This window comes from Rhinopithecus roxellana, chromosome 20 (assembly GCF_007565055.1).
Source record: "Rhinopithecus roxellana isolate Shanxi Qingling chromosome 20, ASM756505v1, whole genome shotgun sequence".
NCBI classification, from domain to species: domain Eukaryota; kingdom Metazoa; phylum Chordata; class Mammalia; order Primates; family Cercopithecidae; genus Rhinopithecus; species Rhinopithecus roxellana.
The window spans coordinates 72803802-72823146 of NC_044568.1; the positions used below are offsets into that span (position 1 = coordinate 72803802).

The following is a 19345-nucleotide window of genomic DNA, read 5'->3' on the forward strand; positions in this document are numbered from 1 at the left end:
GCGCTCCTTCCCTGGCAGGGTAAGTGGGCCCCGGGAGAACAACCCCCTCCCCGCCCGCGTCGCCCCTTTGCGGAAACGCTTGGGCCGCACATTGCCAATGGTGCCTTGAGCTGCTGCTGCTGTCTCTGCAGGGTATTTTTTACGGTCCCTAAAGGGGGCGGAACGAGGGGTAGACGGATGGCCTTTGCAGCCAGTCAGCGGTGGGAGGAGGTCCAGGCGCGGCAGACCGGCTTCCGGTTCCGGTGGGGCGCCGGGTTTAGAGCTCTGACAGGTGGGCGCGGGCTGGTGGGGTGCGGCGAGGAGAGCGCGGCAGAAGGGGAGGGGCAGGTGGGTGCGGGGCGGGGGCAGGAGTAGGGGGTAGGAGGTGAGAGCCCGAGGGCAGGAGTAGGAGGTGAGAGCGGAGGCAGGGATAGGAGGTGAGAACCGGGGGCCGGGGTACGGGTAGGGGGTGAGAGCCGGGGGCCGGGGTAGGGGGTAGGAGGTCAGAGCTCGGGGGTCGGGGTAGGGGGTAGGAGGTCAGAGCTCGGGGGTCGGGGTAGGGAGTGAGAGCCTGGGGCCGGGGTAGGGGGTAGGTGGTAGGTGGTGAAAACCGGGGACTGGGGTAGGGGTAGGGGGTGAGAGCCTGGGGCCGGGGTAGGGGTAGGGGGTAGGAGATCAGAGCTCGGGGGTCGGGGTAGGGGGTAGGAGGTCAGAGCTCGGGGGTCGGGGTAGGGAGTGAGAGCCTGGGGCCGGGGTAGGGGGTAGGTGGTAGGTGGTGAAAACCGGGGACTGGGGTAGGGGTAGGGGGTGAGAGCCTGGGGCCGGGGTAGGGGTAGGGGATAGGAGGTCAGAGCTCGGGGTCGGGGTAGGGGGTAGGAGGTCAGAGCCCGGGAGTCGGGGTAGGGAGTGAGAGCCTGGGGCCGGGGTAGGGGGTAGGTGGTAGGTGGTGAAAACCGGGGCCGGGGTAGGGGTAGGGGGTAGGAGGTCAGAGCCTGGGGGCCGGGGTAGGGGGTAGGAGGTCAGAGCCCGGGAGTCGGGGTAGGGAGTGAGAGCCTGGGGCCGGGGTAGGGGGTAGGTGGTAGGTGGTGAAAACCGGGGACTGGGGTAGGGGTAGGGGGTGAGAGCCTGGGGCCGGGGTAGGGGTAGGGGGTAGGAGATCAGAGCTCGGGGGTCGGGGTAGGGGGTAGGAGGTCAGAGCTCGGGGGTCGGGGTAGGGAGTGAGAGCCTGGGGCCGGGGTAGGGGGTAGGTGGTAGGTGGTGAAAACCGGGGACTGGGGTAGGGGTAGGGGGTGAGAGCCTGGGGCCGGGGTAGGGGTAGGGGGTAGGAGGTCAGAGCTCGGGGTCGGGGTAGGGGGTAGGAGGTCAGAGCCCGGGAGTCGGGGTAGGGAGTGAGAGCCTGGGGCCGGGGTAGGGGGTAGGTGGTAGGTGGTGAAAACCGGGGCCGGGGTAGGGGTAGGGGGTAGGAGGTCAGAGCCTGGGGGCCGGGGTAGGGGGTAGGAGGTCAGAGCCCGGGAGTCGGGGTAGGGAGTGAGAGCCTGGGGCCGGGGTAGGGGGTAGGTGGTAGGTGGTGAAAACCGGGGGCCGGGGTAGGGGTAGGGGGTAGGAGGTCAGAGCCTGGGGGCCGGGGTAGGGGGTAGGAGGTCAGAGCCCGGGAGTCGGGGTAGGGAGTGAGAGCTGGGGGCCGGGCCAGGCTGCAGGTGACTGCGAGCCCTCACCTCCCGCCAGGCCCGCGATGCCTCTACACAAGTATCCCGTATGGCTCTGGAAGCGGCTGCGGCTGCGGGAGGGCATCTGTGCCCGCCTGCCTGGCCACTACCTGCGCTCCCTGGAGGAGGAGCGGACGCCCACTCCCGTGCACTATAGGCCTCATGGGGCCAAGTTCAAGATCAACCCCAAGAACGGGCAGCGGGAGCGTGTGGAGGACGTGCCTATCCCCATCTACTTTCCCTCCGAGTCCCAGCGGGGGTTGTGGGGCGGCGAGGGCTGGATCCTGGGCCAAAGATACGCCAACAACGACAAGGTGGGTCGGCAGGCGGGCTTCAGGGGCTCCTCTCAGGGCTTGACTGTGCGGAATGCCCGGGGTACCTGGAGGGACGTTGATGGACTCTGGGGATTACAGCCTGGCGGAGACACAGCTCCAGCAAAGGGGCACGCAGAGTAAGAACCGCAGTTCTGGCAAACAGGACTGATAAATTAGGGGTGAGGTGGGGTGATTCAGGCCGGGGAGCAACCAGAGGCCGTGGGGAGTCGGGGTAACATTAGGATGAGGAGGAGGCCTGTGTGTGGAGCAGAGCAGGTCGGGGAGGCCAGCAGAGCTTGGAGGCTGCTTATGGTGGACTTCCTGGCGGGACTGCTGAAGCCTCTGGGGAGACTTGTGTCACCTCCAGCCTGGAATGTGACGACCTGTGAACTGTGGGATTGCACATGTTTCTGAAACACATGCAGCAACCATGTGACAAGGGCGGGAACGCTCAGCTTGCTGGGGAGCAGCTGACTTCTGGGTACACAGCCAGGACCAGGGGTTGGGCTAGGGCAGCACTAGGCTGGGGGCCGGCCCACTCAGCTCCAAGTCCCCAGTCTGACAGCAGTGGGTCTGTGATGGAGTCTCCCAGGGGAGGGTGAGGGCAGTTGCCCTGGGTCCCCCTTGGTCTGTAGGAGGAAGCAGCAGTACTCACGGGGGCTCCGTTGCACCCTCAGCTCTCCAAGAGGCTGAAGAAGGTGTGGAAGCCACAGCTGTTTGAGCGAGAGCTCTACAGTGAGATTCTGGACAAGAAGTTCACGGTGACTGTGACCATGCGGACCCTGGACCTCATTGATGAGGCTTACGGGTTCGACTCTTACATCCTCAAGGCAAGCAGGGTGGGGCGAGTCAGTGCACAGCAGGGTCTGGGATGGGCCAGTCAGACTCAAGGGAGCCCCAGGTCAGCATCACACCGGGGCACGCTGGCATCTGTGCAGGAGAATCACTGGGAAAGCGTAAATGGGGCCATGCCCCTTTCTCGCCAGCACCTGTGGGGTTTCCTGCCTGTAGGAGAGGCCGTTGCTCTGTGGGTGGCTGACTTGCCTGTGGGGCCTGAGTGAGCACAGCTGACCCTTTCCCTGCTCTTGGACTTGCTTCTGTTCTGATCCCACCCCCGTGTTGGGGTGCTGAGGCGGCCCCACCTGGGCCTTCTCTGTCCTGTCCTGGGACCACCAGCGGCTAGAGAGGAGCCGGGTGGGTTGGCTGGAAGGGTAGGCGGGGCCCTGCCACCAGCACCTGGTCCCATGTGAGCCTCCTGCCAGACCCCGAAAGAGGACCTGTGCTCCAAGTTCGGGATGGACCTGAAGCGAGGGATGCTGCTGCGGCTTGCCCGGCAGGACCCCCAGCTGCACCCCGAGGACCCCGAGCGGCGGGCGGCCATCTACGACAAATATAAGGTTAGGTTTTCCATCCTGCTCCCTGCCCCTGGGGCCTCCTGGCTCGGCCCTGGGCCTCACCGCCCTTTCCGTCTCGGCCTGCCTAGGAATTCGCCATCCCAGAGGAGGAGGCGGAGTGGGTGGGCCTCACGCTGGAGGAGGCCATTGAGAAGCAGAGACTTGTGGAGGAAAAGGTGAGTGTGTGAGCACTGCTGCCTGCCCAGGGCCTGGTGTTCGGGGTCTGGGAGTGTGCTGCCTTGGAGAGAGCCTGCACGAGGGGCTGCTGCACTGGGTGGGCTGGGGGAGGAGCTGCTGCTCTGCATTGCCCCCGCAGAGGAGCATGGCCCGCTCCCTCCTCTCCAAGTCCCCACCCTGTCCTGCCACAGGACCCTCAGTAGGAGGATTGGGTTCCTGCACTGAGGGTTTGCTCGGCCACCCGCATCCCAGGGTCTGGAGCCTGTGGTAGCTGTCGGGACAGGGAGCCCCTGATGGCATGGCAGTTGGCTGCCCCCATTCCCTCTGTTTATCCACAACCACAGGGATGGGACAGGGGCAGGTGTGTGCCTCCAGCGTGCCCAAGGGAAGGGGTCTCTCATCTCACTGACAGGGCTCTGCCCTCCAGGGCCTCTCATGCCCCAGTTCCTCTGGGCAGCAGCTGCTGGTCCCATCCCCACCAGAACTCCAGCTGCCCTGGGCTTCCCTGGCCTCACCATGAGCCCCTCTTTCCTTCAGGACCCTGTACCCCTGTTCAAGATCTATGTGGCGGAGCTGATCCAGCGGCTGCAGCAGCAGGCACTGTCAGAGCCGGCAGTGGTACAGAAAAGAGCCAGTGGCCAGTAACCACACAGCTCCTCCGTGCCTGACCACCAGGCTCAGCCTTCCCTGCCAGGCTCTTTGCACTGAGGACACAGATCCCGGGGAGCTGTGAGGGCCACTCGTGGGCAGTGAGTGGATCCTGGTTTTGTGTGCTGCCCATGTACCTTCCAGCCTGGGGCCAGCTTGGCAGGGATCCCCAGGAGGCCTGGGGCCGCCCGGTTCCTCCCAGGCGGGGGCCCCCATGCTTGGGGCAGTGCTGCTTGTGCCCGTGGGGCCGGGAGCGAGTAAAGTCTGGGCCAGGCTGTGTGTGCGCGTCTTTGCTTTGAGGATCGGCGTTTTCTTTGGGGACCCTGATCCTGTCACCCCTGGCCCTGCTGTCCCTGAGACCTCGGATGAGACGTGGGCATTGACTCTGGCTGCCTGTCCCCAGCTGAGCTGCAGAGAGCGAGGTTTGATTCTGTGTTTTGTGGTTGTTTTTTTTTTTTTTTTTTTTTTTTTGAGATGGAGTCCCACTCTGTCGCCCAGACTGGAGTGCAGTGGCGCAATTTCAGCTCACTGCAACCTCCGCCTCCCGGGTTCAAGTGATTCTCCTGTCTCAGCCTCCTGAGTAGCTGGGATTACAGGTGCCCGCCACCACGCCCGGCTAATTTTTGTATTTTTAGTAGGTGTGGGGTTTCACCGTGTTGGTCAAGTCTCGAACTCCTGATCTTGTGATCTGCCTACCTCGGCCTCTCACCTTTTTCTGTGTTTTTTCTTTTTTTTTTAAGATGGAGTCTCACTCTGTTATCCAGGCTGGCGTGCATCTATGTGATCTCGGCTCACTGCAACCTCCAACTCCTGGGTTCAAGCTATTCTCCCACCTCAGGCTCCTGAGTAGCTGGGATTGCAGGCACCTGCTGTCATGCATGACTAATTGTATTTTAGTAGAGAAGGGGTTTCACCATGTTGACCAGGCTGGGCTTGAACTCCTGACCTCAGGTGATCCACCTGCCTCGACCTCCCAAAGTGCTGGAATTACAGGTGCAAGCCACCGCCCCGGGTGGATTCCATGTCTTTCTTTCCTCTGGTAGAGGGTCTAGTGTAACTGGGGGCATCCAGGGGTGTAGCCGGATGATGCCCGTTCCCTCTCCATTGCACATTCTTGCCCTTCTCGAACATTTTCCAGAGCAGGGCAAGGGAGGCTGTGGTCTGGTTCTTCAGGGACTGGAAGGAACCAGGAGGGGCAGGCCTTCAGAGGGCCCTGCTGGTGCAGCTGCCTGAGTAAGGAGCCTCTCCCTGGTCAGCACTGTCGTGGCAAGTGGTACAGGAGGTGGGGGTGACACGAACTTGGGGACCTGCGACCTTGGTGTCCCCTCCTGCTACTTCCCACTTGACCTGCAGGGTGGAGGTATGGCCAGTGGGAAGCCCGGCTGTGTACCCTAAGGCTTTTCCTGCCCTGAGGTTTAGGGGTGCCTGACCCTCTCCCCTGACCCTTACCTGGATATCCTGGTCCTCCGGACCCATTCAGTTCTCCTAGGGAGCACAGGGAGGGCTCCCCCAGCCGCATGTGCAGAATGACAAGGGGGCTTTATGTCCCCTGAGCCTAAGCCAGCCCCAGCTGGTGGCAGGATGGGGTGAACTGGAGGCAGCTGCCCGATGTGGGCCTGCTGGCTGATGGAGGGGCCCTGAGCTCCCAAGAGGGCTGTGGCGGAGTCCAGAGAGAGCAGCTGGCCCTGCTGGGCTGTAGAGGAGCCCGTGGCTCCCGGGGCCACAAGGGGTCACTGGGTCAGGACCTGCCTGGTTCAGAGCCTGGGAGTGCCCACGAGGTCTCTGTCCACACCAGGCACCTCTGCTCTGCCCATGTGTCTTGCTGCTCTGCATACCAGTGCTCTCCATGCCAGTGCTCTCCATGCCAGTGCTCTCCATACCAGCGCTCTCCATGCCAGCGCTCTCCATGCCAGTGCTCTCCATGCCAGCGCCTTCACGCGGTGCCCCTGCTCTGTGAATGAAGCTGAAAAAACCTTTAGGCCGGGCGCGGTGGCTCAAGCCTGTAATCCCAGCACTTGGGGAGGCCGAGATGGGCGGATCATGAGGTCAGGAGATCAAGACCATCCTGGCTAACACGGTGAAACCCCGTCTCTACTAAAAAATACAAAAAACTAGCCAGGCGAGGTGGCGGGCGCCTGTAGTCCCAGCTACTCGGGAGGCTGAGGCAGGAGAATGGCGTGGACCAGAGAGGCGGAGCTTGCAGTGAGCCGAGATCCCACCACTGCACTCTAGCGTGGACGACAGAGCGAGACTCCGTCTCAAAAAAAAAAAATTTGGCCGGGCGCGGTGGCTCAAGCCTGTAATCCCAGCACTTTGGGAGGCCGAGACGGGCGGATCACGAGGTCAGGAGATCGAGACCATCCTGGCTAACACGGTGAAACCCCGTCTCTACTAAAAATACAAAAACTAGCCGGGCGAGGTGGCGGGCGCCTGTAGTCCCAGCTACTCGGGAGGCTGAGGCAGGAGAATGGCGTAAACCCGGGAGGCGGAGCTTGCAGTGAGCTGAGATCCGGCCACTGCACTCCAGCCCGGGTGACAGAGCGAGACTCCGCCTCAAAAAAAAAAAAAAAAAAAAAAAAAAAAAAAAAAAAAAAAAATTTATGATGGGTGCAGTGGCTCACACATGTAATCCCAGCACTTTGGGAGGCTGAGGGGGGCAGATCACAAGGTCAAGAGATAGAGACCATTCTGGCTAACACAGTGAAGCCCCATCTCTACTAAAAATACAAAAAATTAGCTGGGCGTGGTGGCACATGCCTGTGGTCCCAGCTACTCGGGAGGCTGAGGCAGGAGAATCGCTTGAACCTGGGAAGCAGAGGTTGCAGTGAGCCGAAATCGCGCCACTGCACTCCAGCTTGGGTGACAGAGCGAGACTCAGTCTCCAAAAAAAAAAAAAACCAAAAAACTATGGCCTGGCATGGTGGCTTACACCTGTAATCCCAGCACTTCGGGAGGCTGAGGTGGGCAGATCACTTGAGGTCAGCAGTTTGAGCCTAGCCTGGACAACATAATGAAACCCCATCTCTACTAAATACAAAAAATTTGCCAGCTGTGGTGGCACACACCTGTAATCCCAGTTACTTGGGAGGCTGAAGCAGGAGAATTGCTTGAACCTGGGAGGTGTGGAGATTGCAGTGAGCTTAGATTGCACTATTGCACTCCAGTCTGGACAATAAGAGCGAAACTCTGTCTCAAAAAAAAAAAAAAAAAAAAAAATGGCCGGGCGCGGTGGCTCAAGCCTGTAATCCCAGCACTTTGGGAGGCCGAGGTGGGTGGATCACGAGGTCAGGAGATGGAGACCATCCTGGCTAACACAGTGAAACCCCGTCTCTACTAAAGAATACAAAAAATTAGCTGGGCATGGTGGCGGGCATCTGTAGTCCCAGCTACTCAGGGGACTGAGGCAGGAGAATGGCGGGAACCCGGGGGCAGAGCTTGCAGTGAGCCGAGATGGTGCCACGGCACTCCAGCCTGGGCGACAGAGCAAGACTCTGTCTCAAAACAAAACAAAAACAAAAAAAATGTATGAAAAGCAGACAGTGCTTAGCCAGTCCCTTTCCCAGCTCTGTGGGGCCATAAGCCTCAGCCCAGCTGCCCACACCACGAGTGCTGTTCCAGGCCCCAGCTCTAGCCGGAGTTGGGATGTTCTGGCCACTCCCTGCCCCCTATAGTTCCGGTGTTCAGCTCTGAATTTAAGCCAAGCCCCCTCCAGTCCCTCAGCTTGCCCCTGGCTCCCCGATGGTGTGCGTGTCCAGCATGTCTCAGCTCAGGCCTCGGCAGCTGCCCCTCACTCACCACCTGCGCCTTCCCACCCTAACCAAGGCCCCAGGGCAAGCAGGGCTCCTGCCAAGGCCAGTAGGGTTTCCTGGGTCAGACTCCGGGGGCCCCAAGGGTTGAGGGGCCAGGCTTGGCAGTGGGCTCGCAGGTGTTGGCCTCGGCCCCCCTGTTGGCTGTGGTGGAACGTGCTTATCAGTGTCCTGACCTGTGTTGACTCAGGGTCATGGGTCTGGTACCAGGCTGCCAGCGGACCAGTGAGAGGAGCTGCATTTGGCCTCAGCAGGTCACCTCCTGTGCCAGTCACCTCGCTGGAGCCCACGGCAGGGGAGGCCAGGCTGGACGGAGGTGGGGTCTGGGTGTGGCCAGGGCCCTGACTGCTTTCTGGTCAGAGGCCACAAAAGTGCTAGATGGAGAAAAGGGCAAGAGGCCCTCCGTGAATGCCGGACCCGTCCCCCAAGATCAAACCATGACTCAGTTCTGGGACAGGCCCAGCAGCTGGATCCAGCATGCTATTCTGCCTCCTGGGATGTGGGGAGGGGTCCCAGGGACTGTACCGGTTCCGACATGGACGTGGGGAATCCAGAAGCGAGCTGGGAGCCTGGGGAGCAGACCTGGGAATGGCTGCCGGCCACCCTTCCCTGTCCTCCCTGTGCCCACCCCACACCTTCCTGCCCTGCCTGTGCCCACCTCACCCCTTCCAGAGCCAGGTCAGGCTGGGGCCACCGGACCCTCCTGCCTCCTCACCAATCACAACTGTCAGGCTCCTTCCTGAAGGGTTGGACTCCGTCTGTGAGAACGGCCAGTTCTCCCTCACTGAGGCCTGCAGACCCTCAGGCACCAGGAGTGGGAGAGGGGTCTGTGCAGAGCAAGATGAACCCCACAGGAGGCAGAGCTGCCCTGGGCCAGCCTGCACCATCCCCAGCCTCTCAGAGCCCTCAGGGGCCAGGAGTTCCCCACCGTGTGTCCCAGGCTTGGCAGAGGCCATGTGTCTCCATGACAACCGTCAGCCGCGGTGTTGGGCAGAGACTGCGCTGTGGATTTCAGGGTGGATTCCGGGGTGGACCCTCACCATGGCTATGGGCAGGGGTCCTTTTGGGGGTAGAAAACTGGAGGCCTGGAAAAGGCGTCAGTGACCTGATCACATAGAGACTGGGAAGCCAAGGCCAGGAAGGGTAGGGTGGAGTGGATGTGAGGCTGGCCTGTGGTACCCAGTCTCAACTCCATGTCTGACCCCTGACCCCAAGGATCTCGCCTGCTTCCTGAGTCCTGCTCAGGTGCACAGAAGCAGCAGGATAGTGGAGGGAAGGGTGTGGAGAGCAGACGGGCCCTCTGGGTCGCTTGGCCCCTCTGCTCCTGTCCTATGCCCCCGTCAGTGTGCTGGGAGCCCAAGGGAGCTACCAGGAGACCACTGTGTGTCCCTTGGTCCTGCTTAGGGCTCCACCTCCACCTTCAGTCCTTGGCCGCTCTCTCCCTCTCACCAGTGCCCATCTGTAACACCAACCCTCTGCCAGCCCCAGGCACAGGCTGGGTTGTATGGGGCTCCCAGGCTCCCTCAAGTCCCTGTCCCTCCGACACCCACCAGCCACCAAAGCTGGAATCCTGGCCACATGGCCACACCCAGCAGCCTGGGCTCCCTCACAGTCCTGGCTCCCTCTGTTGCAGTGCCCCGCAGCCCTCCCTAGGCTGGCTGCAGCCGTGGACCATCCTCCCCAACCGCTGCCTGCTGTCCCAGGCTGGCGTCCCCACCCACACCCTGTCCCCAGACAAGCTGGTAGCTCTGAGCATGGCATGGGGGGGGTGCTTCAAGGCTGGGTTCCATCCTGGGACAGGTGGCTCACAACCAGGCCAGTGTGAAGAAGCCTGAAGCTAGGCCCAGGGTCCTTGGGGAGCAGCCGCAGCCCAAGACCCCCGGCACCCAGGCCATACCAGGTTCCCTGGGACCGGCCCTGAAGTCGCCCTCTTGAAGGTGGATCCCCGTGGACCATACTGCAGGCTCCCCTGGCTCCCGGGTCCCTCTGCTGGCCTTGGTAGTGGCCTCCCTGGGCTGTAGCAGCCCGAGGCTCTCGCTTGCTCCTTGCAGCCCTGGAGCAGGTCATCACCAGATTCTGCTCATCAGGTGCTGGGCCTGGGCCAGGAAGGGGGACTCAGCTTCCCAGGCTTAGGGGAGGCCTTTGAAGGGGTCTTGGCCGCGTGGTGCTGCTGCCAGGGCGCTTGGACAAGCCAACATTGTTTCTGGCTGTCACAGGGCTGGGGGTGGGGGGTGGCTCTGAGGATGCTCAGTGCCCTGCAATGCCCAGGGTGACGGGTGAGAAGCCTGGTCTCCGGACATATAGGAAAGCTCTGCTAGGGGCCGATGCTGATGCACCCTGGAGGGAAGAGGCATTCTCAGGACGCAAGAGGGCACTGCAGCCCAGGGGGAGAGCAGGTGTAGCCGCAGGTGTGTGGCTGATGGCCAGACGGTCTGCCCAGCGTGGCCAAAGACCCAGAGTCCTGCCCGGTGGGAACCCCAGGTCCAGGGAGCAAGGCCGTGGGAGGGGCCTCAGGGGGCTTGTGAGACAGGACTGTGAGCACATGAGTATATTCCAAGGGCTGCAGCTAACGAGAGGGTGGTAAAGTGGACTGTGGGCAGAGATAAAGCTGGCAGCCTTTGCCGTCTGAGGTGGGTGAGAGCTTGGCTCTGCCCACTGGGGCTAGGAAGTTCTCCCTGCTCCCCCTCCCACTGCTTCCACCCTTTATTTTCCCACCAGAGTGTGCCTGGCCTTCAGCCCCTGGGGCAAGCCTGACCTGAAGTCCTCCTCTCAGCAGGGGCTTCAAGGCCAGTGCTTCTGCCTCTGCTGGGGGTCAGGCAGGGCACAGAGTGGCCCCAGACAGGCCAGGAGAGGACAAGGACCCCACACACTGGACATGAATGAAACACATGCAAACGCTTAACAGCTGTTGTGGGGACAGCTACCATGCAGCCATGCCCACCTCGTTCCTCCAAGGGGACCCTGGCATGGGCTCACGGGCAGCGCCGCCTGCTCCCTCGGCAGTCAGGAGTGGCTCGGGGGTGGCGGTGTCTAAAGGGGCTGGTTGCCATGGCTACCATAGGGTTCCGAGGCCCGTCATCTGGTCCGTGCCTCAGCCAATCGGCGGCGGGAGCCCGAGCTGCAGCCCAGAGTCACGCTTCTGCCTCCCAGCCACACAGTGGCCAAGAGCAGGGACCTGCTTCCCAGAGTGGCTGAAAGTGCTCGGACGGACGGCCAAGCCCATCATGGCGGACAGCGGGCGTGAGCAGGCACACGGAGCCAGGCAGGTGAGGTAAGCCGGGCAGGCGGCCGGGCGGACAGGTGGACGTGCCTCCTCTGCCCATTGTTCTCGCGGCTGCGGCCCTGCCCTCGGCCCACCCCACCCTCAAGCGCAAGCCCACACACAGCGCCTGCACCCTCACCCTCGGACCCTCTCCGGGTGTCCCAAGGAAGGGTCAGGGGAAGAGACAAAGGGAGCAGGGTGAGGCAGGATGGATCCTGACGGACCTCGGACCCCAAAACCGCCCTGGTGGGTCTTCCACGTCAGGTTTCACATAGAGGCGGCATCAAAGACCCCCGACTGATCCAGGCCAGCGTCCCGGCCACCGCTCCAGGGTGACGAGCCATGTCAAGTCGGTGCCATTTAAGCAGCATTTTTTCGAGGAAAAAAAAAAAAGAAACAGAAGCGATAAAAAGAAAAAAATGTCCACCTATGACAGGGGAAGCGGCCAGCCCGATGGATCAGAAGCGCCAAATCCCATTACTCGGGACTTCAGGGACAGGCCCTGCAAGGGCGGCTGCGATTAAGAGCTTGTCAGTGGAGTCTCCTTTGGAGATCAAAGCGGGGCGTGCTTGTGTGTGTGTGCATGTGCACGTGTGTGCGCGTGCATGCGTGTGCGGGCAGGAAAGGACACCGTGGGGTGACAGCAGAGATGTCGTGCACCACAGCACTGTGGGACCCACGCGTCGCCTGCACGGCCGTCTCCATGCCGCTTGTGTCCTTGCTGCCGTGTGCGACGTGTGTGGATGCCGCTGGGGGCCTGGGCCGGACACCTGGTCCCAGCACCCGCGCCCTGTGGAAGACCTCCACCTCCTGCTAGAGGCTGTCCCTTCCCCAAGTTCTGCCCAGAGGAGCCTGCAGGGGCCGAGCCGGGTGTGAGGACAGCCGTGGCCACGTCTCCTCCCCCTGACCACGCCCTGCTGTCCACAGAGGCCTTGAGCTCTCATTTGGCCTGGCAGGCACGCCCTGGGGGTTCAAAGCTCCCGTCGACATGATTGTTAGGTTATTAGGTAAACTCTGAGAAGCAAATCTTTTAATCCACTGTGGCTAATCCAGTGCACTTTTGTTTGCCACGACAGACGCTGCGGCAACAAAGGGGCCTGGGGCCCGGCACAGACAATCACACACTCAGAACTTGGCCGCGGCCGCAGGGTTCCTAGGCAGCGGAGAGAGACATCTTGGGACAGCCGAGCAGAGGGAGGCAGTGGAGGGCACAGGTGGACGGGGGCACAGGTGGGCCGGGGTGAAGGTACCTGCCCGCTGGGGGCCGCACTTCCTCACCTCCCGTTTAATGTCCCCTTGCCAGCTTGAGAGGGTACCGCTGGGCTCTGGGGTGTGCAGGCATCGGGGCCACTGGGGAGAGTGGGTAGAAAGATGAGCACCAATGGGGGGCGGCGGCACCCGGAGAGTCCTGTGGGATGGAGGCCATCAGGGCAGGGAAGGGCGTTCAGGTGAGGGAACAGCAGGGACAAGGACTGGGGTTGGTGGGGCAGGGGCAGGAGTGCCCCCAACAAGGACAGGAAGCGGCCTGAGGCTGCCCAGGGAGGTGGGACTTCACCTGCTGCTTCCTGAAGTCAGCCCGAGGCCCCTCGGGGCATGGCCCCTGCACATGAATGCCACCTCTTTTGGGAAAACAGCACTGAGGTTGGAGAAGGCCAGTGGGCCCTACCCTGTACTCACGAAGTGCCTGGAACACCAGAACTGGGCCACGGCCAGCCCTGGGCTCCGTCCCACCACCCAGCCTGTCAGGGAGCCAACACACCCAGCCCGGAGTCAGGTCTTGCTCTCACCCAGACTGGTAGTGGAGTGGCACCATCTTGGCTCACTGCAGCCTTGACTGCTCAGGCTCAAGCCATCCCCATCTCAGCTTTCCACGTACCTGGGACCACAGGCGCACGCCACCATGCCTGGCTAATTAAAAACAATGCTTCTGTAGAGACCGGGTCTTGCATTGTTGCCCAGGCTAATCTTAAACCGCTGACTTCAAGTGATCCACCCACCTCAGTCTCCCAAAGTGCTGGGATTACAGGTGTGAGCCACCACGCCTGGCCCACATTTTCTATTTTCATGAAAAGTGGTGCTCTATGTGTGTGGCCTTGTAGCATCTCTCCGGGGTGTTATATCTCCTTGTTCTCTGTTGGGCTCGGGATGAAGGCACAGGCAGCATCTGGCCTCTCCCGTGGGCTCAGAACTGATAGAAAAAGAAGACTCAGGGATGAGAGCTGGGGCTTGCCTTACGCCTTACCACCTGGAAGGCCACGGAGGGTGGTGGTGGCTGTGCCTGCGATGGAAAGTGCAGTCCTCCCTCACCCGAACTCCCCCTCCGGGGGCCTCCCCTGCCTGCCCACTCCCACCTCTCACACCTATGGACTGGGTGGAGGGGTGGGGAAGCGGCAGACAGGAAGGGGCTGAACCCAAGGCTTCCCTCGGCCTCCAGTACTCTGGATCATAATCATCTGTCCTTTTCCCTCGCTCCCCTTACACTGGTGTAGGGACGGTGGCTACACAGCATCCGTCTCTGCAGCTGGCTGTCTCCGTCACACATCGTACAGTGGCAAACACTCCCCAACTAATGTCCCTGGAGACGGTGGCTGCACAGTCTATCTGCAGCTGGCTGTCTCCATCACACATTGTACAGCGGCAAACGCTCCCCAACTAACGTCCTTGGCGTGTCTTCTAGGATTTCCTTTGAGTCATTTTTTATAAGTAGTGTTCCTCAGTTAAGTGGATAAACACATTTAAGGCATCAAAACTTTATTTATTTATTTATTTATTTAGGCAGTGGCATGATATCAGCTAACTGCAACCTCTGCTGTCCAGGTTCAAGCAATTCTCCTGCCTCAGCCTCCGAGTAGCTGAGATTACAGGCACCTGCCACCGCGCTCAGCGAATTTTTGTATTTTTAGTAGAGACGGGGTTTCACCATATTGGTCAAGCTGGTCTTGAACTCCTGACCTCATGATCCATCCGCCTCGGCCTCCCAAAATGCTGGGATTACAGGCGTAAGCCACCGCGCCCGGCCTATTATTTTCTTAATTTTTATTTCTTTGAGACATGGTCTTACTCTGTTGCCCAGGCTGGAGTGCAATAGTGCAATCACAGCTCACTAAAGCCTCCAACTCCTGGGTTGAAGTGATCCGCCTGCCTTGGCCTCCCAAGTAGCTGAGACCATAGGTGCACAACACCACGCCCAGCTGATTTTTAAATATTTTTTAGTAGAGACAAGGTCTCACTGTGTTGCCCATACTGATCTTGAACTCCTAAGCTTAAGTGATCCTCTGGCTTTGGCCTCCCAAAGTGCTAGGACTAGAGGTGTGAGCCACTGTGCCTGGCCTTTTATTTTTACTTTTATTTTTTTTGAGAGAGTCTCACTCTGTCACCCAGGCTGGAGTGCAATGGGGCGATCTCGGCTCATTGCAACTTCTGCCTCCCAGGTTCAAGTGATTATCCTGCCTCAGCCTCCTGAGTAGCTGGGACTAACGGCGCCCGCCACCACGCCCGGCTAATTTTTCTGTTTTTAGTAGAGACGGGGTTTCACCATGTTGGTCAGGCTGGTCTCAAACTCCTGACCTCGTGATCCACATGCATCGGTCTCCCAGAGTGCTGGGATTACAGGCGTGAGCCACTGCTCCCAGCCAGTCACTTTATTTTCAAAGTAGTCCTTCTGGCTGGGCGTGGTGGCTTGGGCCCGTAATCCCAGCACTTTGGGAGGCCGACACAGGTGGATCCCTTGAGCTCAGGAGTTAGAGACCAGCCTGGGCAACATGATGAAACACTGTCTCTAGCAAAAACACAAACTATTAGTGGGGTGTGGTGGCGCACGCCTGTAATCCCAGTTACTCGGGAGGCTGAGGTGGGAAGATAACTTGAGAATGGAAGGTGGAGGCTGCAGTGAGTCAAAATCACGCCACTGGGCTCCAGCCTGGGCAATAGAGTGAAACTCCATCTCCAAAAACAAAAAAGCATTCCTTCTATGTCTACATTGAAGAAAATAATTTCATGTCTGCTCTTAAGTTTTTCATGTGGTGCCTAGAAACAAAACCTGATCAAATGTCATCCATGGTCAATCAAATAAAAGCCTTCGTGGCAAACTCGCACTCGAAGCAAAGGGCGTTTGCCCCTTCTGTGAGGAAGGGAGGTGGGTGAACCTCACCCTGCACACCACAGGCCCCCACGTGCCTCCCTGCCCTCCTCAGGGCCTTCCTCTACATCTCTCTTGCCTGGCCTGCCTCTGGTCTCCCCCTAGCCGTGCCAGATTCAGAGAATCTCCTCTCCATACCAACACCACAACCTGCTTTAGAAGGGCTGCTGCATTTCCTCCAGGCTTTCTGACCCCTTTCCTGTCCCTGCAGGGCAGGGGCCCCGAGGAGCTGGAGGCCCAAGGGCCTTGTTCTGGTCCCAGGGCTTGGGGACACCTGCCACCGAGGGCCAAGAGGAGGATGGACATGGACACAGCCCCGAGAGCCTGGCCCGGCCGCAGCGGCAGCTCTGCAGAACCAAGGCAAGCACTGGGGACCTTGCTGGGAGTGGGGGGCAGGGCCAGTGTCTGAGGTCCTGCTGTCTGGCCATCCAGGACTCCCTCATCCCTGGAAGCTGGGCTATAGCATGGAGGCCACCCACTCTGTCTCCTCTAAGGTTCTGAGGCTGAATGGGCTAGGGGGGCTTGCAGGGAGGACCCAGTGTCCAGCATTGTGGGACCTGGCAGGGTGCCTGTTGCCAGGACACAGCGGGACCAAGTGTTGGCGTAGCAGTACAGCTTCCTTCATATCCCCAGCCCCTGCTCACCTGCTCTGAGCATGGTGATCTAGGAGGTGGGCCTGGGCCCTTGGCAGGCTGGGGACAGCCTAGTGGTCCTTATCCCATGCTGCCCCCTTTCCCACACAGCAATGCTGGCATCGGACACCATGATGAGTGCTGGCAGGGGCGAGGGCTGGCAGGGGCGTGGGCTGGGAGGCTTCCACCCATGGTTCCCCATGCAGTCCCACCTGTGGGAATCTGGTAGGGGGTGGGCTGGCGGCTCAGGGAGCCTGGAGCTGGGACTTCTGCGCTTGCCTGGGAGCTCTGAAGGATGAGGTTGGGCACCCAGGGTGACATAGCCCAGGGAAGGACATGGGGTTGGTGTGAGAGGTGCCTGGAGGGAGCTGGGGGGTATGGACATGATGGACACAGAAGCACAGAGGCGGGCAAGTGGCCAGATGCATCTAGGGGAGGGCATGGGGGAGGCGCCGTTAGGAAGGGCCCTGAAGGGCTGTGGGCACCAGAGAGCCCTGGGAGGCCTAAAGCAGAGGGCAGATAGATGAGGGTCGTTGGCTCAGGTGTGGGGTGGATGAGGTGGGGAGCCCTCACCCAGCAGGAGGCGAGCTGGTCCTGTGTGGCCTGAACTGCAGCCGTCTCCTCTGTTAAATGGGGGTATAGCTGACCCCAGGGGGCTGCCTGGGGCGTCCTGGGAGGTGCCAGGCCCAACAGTGCTCTGGGAGGGACAGGGCTGATCCTGGTACTCACATCCTCCTCCTTGGGGAGGCAGGGCCTGATGGTCGGCTGAGGCCTGGGTGGAGAGCAGAGGGTTGGTTCTGACAGGGTTGGGCTGGCCAGAGCTGGTGTGGGGGCTGCTGCTGGGGTCCTGTGCCTCTCTGCTGTGGGATTCCTGGGGCTGTGGCCTTGTGCTCTGTGGCCTGCAGGGCAGGTGGCACAGATCTGGGCAGCCAGGGTGGCAGGACTGGACTGCACCCCTTGGCAGGGCCGCTGTGGAGACAGCCCAAGGGAGGGGCTGCAGGGTTCCAGACACTCCAGTGGCCTTCCTCTCAGGCTGGCCTGGGCAACGGAGGGAAGGAGAACCCGTCTCTGATACTAGATGGTGCCTGGGAGAAATCAAGGCAGAGGGTCCTAGCCGGTGGGCTCCTTGGAGGTTGTGGCTCCTGTCCGGGTGGCAGCCAGCACATATTGGGGCCTAATGTGTTCCCTGGCGCTGTAAGTCCCGGCTGCCTGGGGACTCAGGAGGGTGGAGCCCACGCCACCTTCCAAGGGACCTGGCCATCCCTGCCTGCCGACCACCCAAATCCTGGGAGCCTGCTTCCCTCACGGCGGCTGGCAGGCCGTGGCGGTCCCCGCGGGGGCCTCCGGTCCAGGGCCCGCGGGGCAGGGAGCCCCGAGGCCTGCAGCCCCCTGGATGCCCACCGATGTACTGGCGGCAGAAAAGGGCTGCGCACCGCGTGCGCCCGTCGGGGCGGGCAGTCCGCCCAGCGCTCTCCACGGTCGCGGCCATTCCAAGCACCTGCAGCGCCGCCTCTCCCACTCTGCACTCCGGGAAGCCACAGCCACACCGGCTCCGCTTCCGCGCCGCCCCTCGGGAAGACCACGCGACCACGCCCCCGCCGCGCCCCGCCCCCGGCAGGCGCTGACCACGCCCCCTCCCGCTCACGCAGAGGCCCCGCCCCATGCTTCTCACCTCGTCCTCGCTTCCGGCCCCGCCCCACGCACGAGGCTCCGCCCCACGCTCGTTACCTCTTCGGCTCGAGGCGGGCCCCGCCTTACTCCCTGGCCGCAGCCCCGCGCCCAAGGCCCCGCCCTGCGCTCTTCACCTCGTCTTCTCGCTTCCGGCCCTTCCCGTGCCCCGGCCCCGCCCCGCGCTCCTCACCTGTCCAATCGCTGTCGGCCCCGCCCCACGCTCCTCACCTTATCCTCGCGCTTTCAGCCACGCCCCGCGCCTGAAGCCCCGCCCCACGTTCTTTACCTCGTCCCCTCGCTGTCGGCCCCGCCCCTCGCTGAGGCCCCGCCCCGCGCTCTCACCTCGTCCCCGCGCCCCGGCCCCGCCCCCGCACTTCCGGGCGCCGCCGGCGGGGGCGCTCGGGCCTGGGCTTCGGCGCTCTGGGCTCGGGCTCCGGCTCGGGAGGCAATCGTGTCCGCTGCCGCCGCCAGAGCCGGCCGGAGTCGACTCGGAGCCGCGTCCACGCGGAGCGGGCGGGTGGGAGCTGGCGGCTGGGCCCCTGCGGCGCCCCCGCGGCCTGCCCCGCGTCCGCCTCCGGGCCGCCGAGCCGCAGCCGCCGAGATGGGGGCCGCCCCGGGCCGCGCCCCCGCCGAGTCCCGCCCGCCGCGCTGCCGCTGAGCGCATGGGCCGGGCTGCGCCGCGCCGCTCCGGGAGCCGGGCCCGGGGCCCCGCCGCCTCCGCGCGCGGGTGAGTAGGGCCGGGCGCCGGGGCGGGCTAGGCCGCGCTAGGCCGGGCGGGCGGGACCCGGAAGCGGCGGGGGACGCGGGTGGCTGACGCGCGTGGGGCCGAGGGGGTGGGTGCGCGGCTAACTGGGGCCAGGGTGCCCCTGGGCAGCGGGACCGGCGGCGCGGGGGCCGCTTGGAGTTCCGAGGCCTCGGGCGCGTCTGGGGGCGCGGAGCAGCTGCAGGGGCCGCGCATAGCGTGCGGGAACCCCGGGAGAGCCGGGCCTGGAGCCCTCCCAGCCTCCCAAAAGTCGGCAGGAGTCCGGCTGCCCCGGAGGAGGGCACTCCCGCCCGCCCTCGCCGAGGCCGCGTACCGGGTCCAGGTCGCGGTTCGGCCTGAGTAGCCGCGTGCTCAGGCGTCCGTGCCCTCCAGGTTGATGCCTCGCTGCCTAAACACTGGTCTCTCTCGGGTGTGGTTCCTAGATTCTACCCCCGCCCCGCACTTTGGAATTTAGCCCCCCGTGAAACCAGAGCTGCACTGCCCGAGCGGTGAAACTTTCGGCTTGGCATTGAAGAAAGTAGAGAAAAACATGTCAGTTCTCTAGGGATTTTTCTCAGTCCATCTATAAGATATATATATATTTTTTTTTGGTAGAGATGAGGTGTCACTGTATTGCCCAGCAAGTGTTGTTGAACTCTTGGCCTCAAGCGATCCACCTGCCTCAACCTGCCAAGGTGCTGGGACTACATGCGTGACCACCGCCCCCTCTAAGATAATTTTTTTTTTTTTTGAGACGGAGTCTCGTACTGTCGCCCAGGCTGGGAGTGCAGTGGCGCGATTTTGGCTCACTGCAACTTCCACCTCCTGGGTTCAAGCAGTTTTCCTGCCTCAGCCTCCTGAGTAGCTGGGATTACA

The 19345-nt window shown here is 62.0% G+C and overlaps 2 protein-coding genes across 5 annotated transcripts in view; both read left to right on the plus strand.

Moving 5' to 3' along the window:
• Window positions 1–174: 174 nt before the first annotated feature.
• On the plus strand, window positions 175–4497 carry MRPL28 (mitochondrial ribosomal protein L28). 3 transcript variants are annotated; one of them, XM_010381844.2, is made up of 6 exons: window positions 175–271; window positions 1705–1999; window positions 2677–2829; window positions 3262–3396; window positions 3483–3569; window positions 4108–4497. In XM_010381844.2, exons 2-6 carry the CDS (start codon window positions 1712–1714, stop codon window positions 4213–4215), a joined length of 771 nt encoding a protein of 256 aa, XP_010380146.2. In that variant the 5' UTR covers window positions 175–271; window positions 1705–1711; the 3' UTR covers window positions 4216–4497. The 3 variants fall into 3 exon arrangements, with proteins under 3 accessions (XP_010380146.2, XP_010380147.2, XP_030780162.1); XM_010381845.2 differs by lacking the exon at window positions 175–271 and adding an exon at window positions 275–327; XM_030924302.1 differs by lacking the exon at window positions 175–271 and adding an exon at window positions 295–416.
• A 13602-nt stretch (window positions 4498–18099) lies between these two features.
• AXIN1 (axin 1) overlaps window positions 18100–19345 on the plus strand; it is a 68380-nt gene continuing 67134 nt past the window's right edge. For both annotated transcript variants that reach the window (XM_030924303.1, XM_030924304.1), the window contains exon 1: window positions 18100–18454. The gene's annotated coding sequence lies outside the window, so the exon portion shown is untranslated. The remainder of the gene's footprint in view (window positions 18455–19345) is intronic.

What these genes read in the sequence shown, in the direction of transcription:
- MRPL28 (XM_010381844.2), top strand. Translation starts at nt 1,712, where the DNA reads ATGCCTCTACACAAGTATCCCGTATGGCTCTGGAAGCGGCTGCGGCTG. An exon ending in GATACGCCAACAACGACAAG is followed by an intron (nt 2,000 to 2,676) that starts GTGGGTCGGCAG and finishes TTGCACCCTCAG; the next exon opens with CTCTCCAAGAGGCTGAAGAA. An exon ending in AGAGACTTGTGGAGGAAAAG is followed by an intron (nt 3,570 to 4,107) that starts GTGAGTGTGTGA and finishes TCTTTCCTTCAG; the next exon opens with GACCCTGTACCCCTGTTCAA.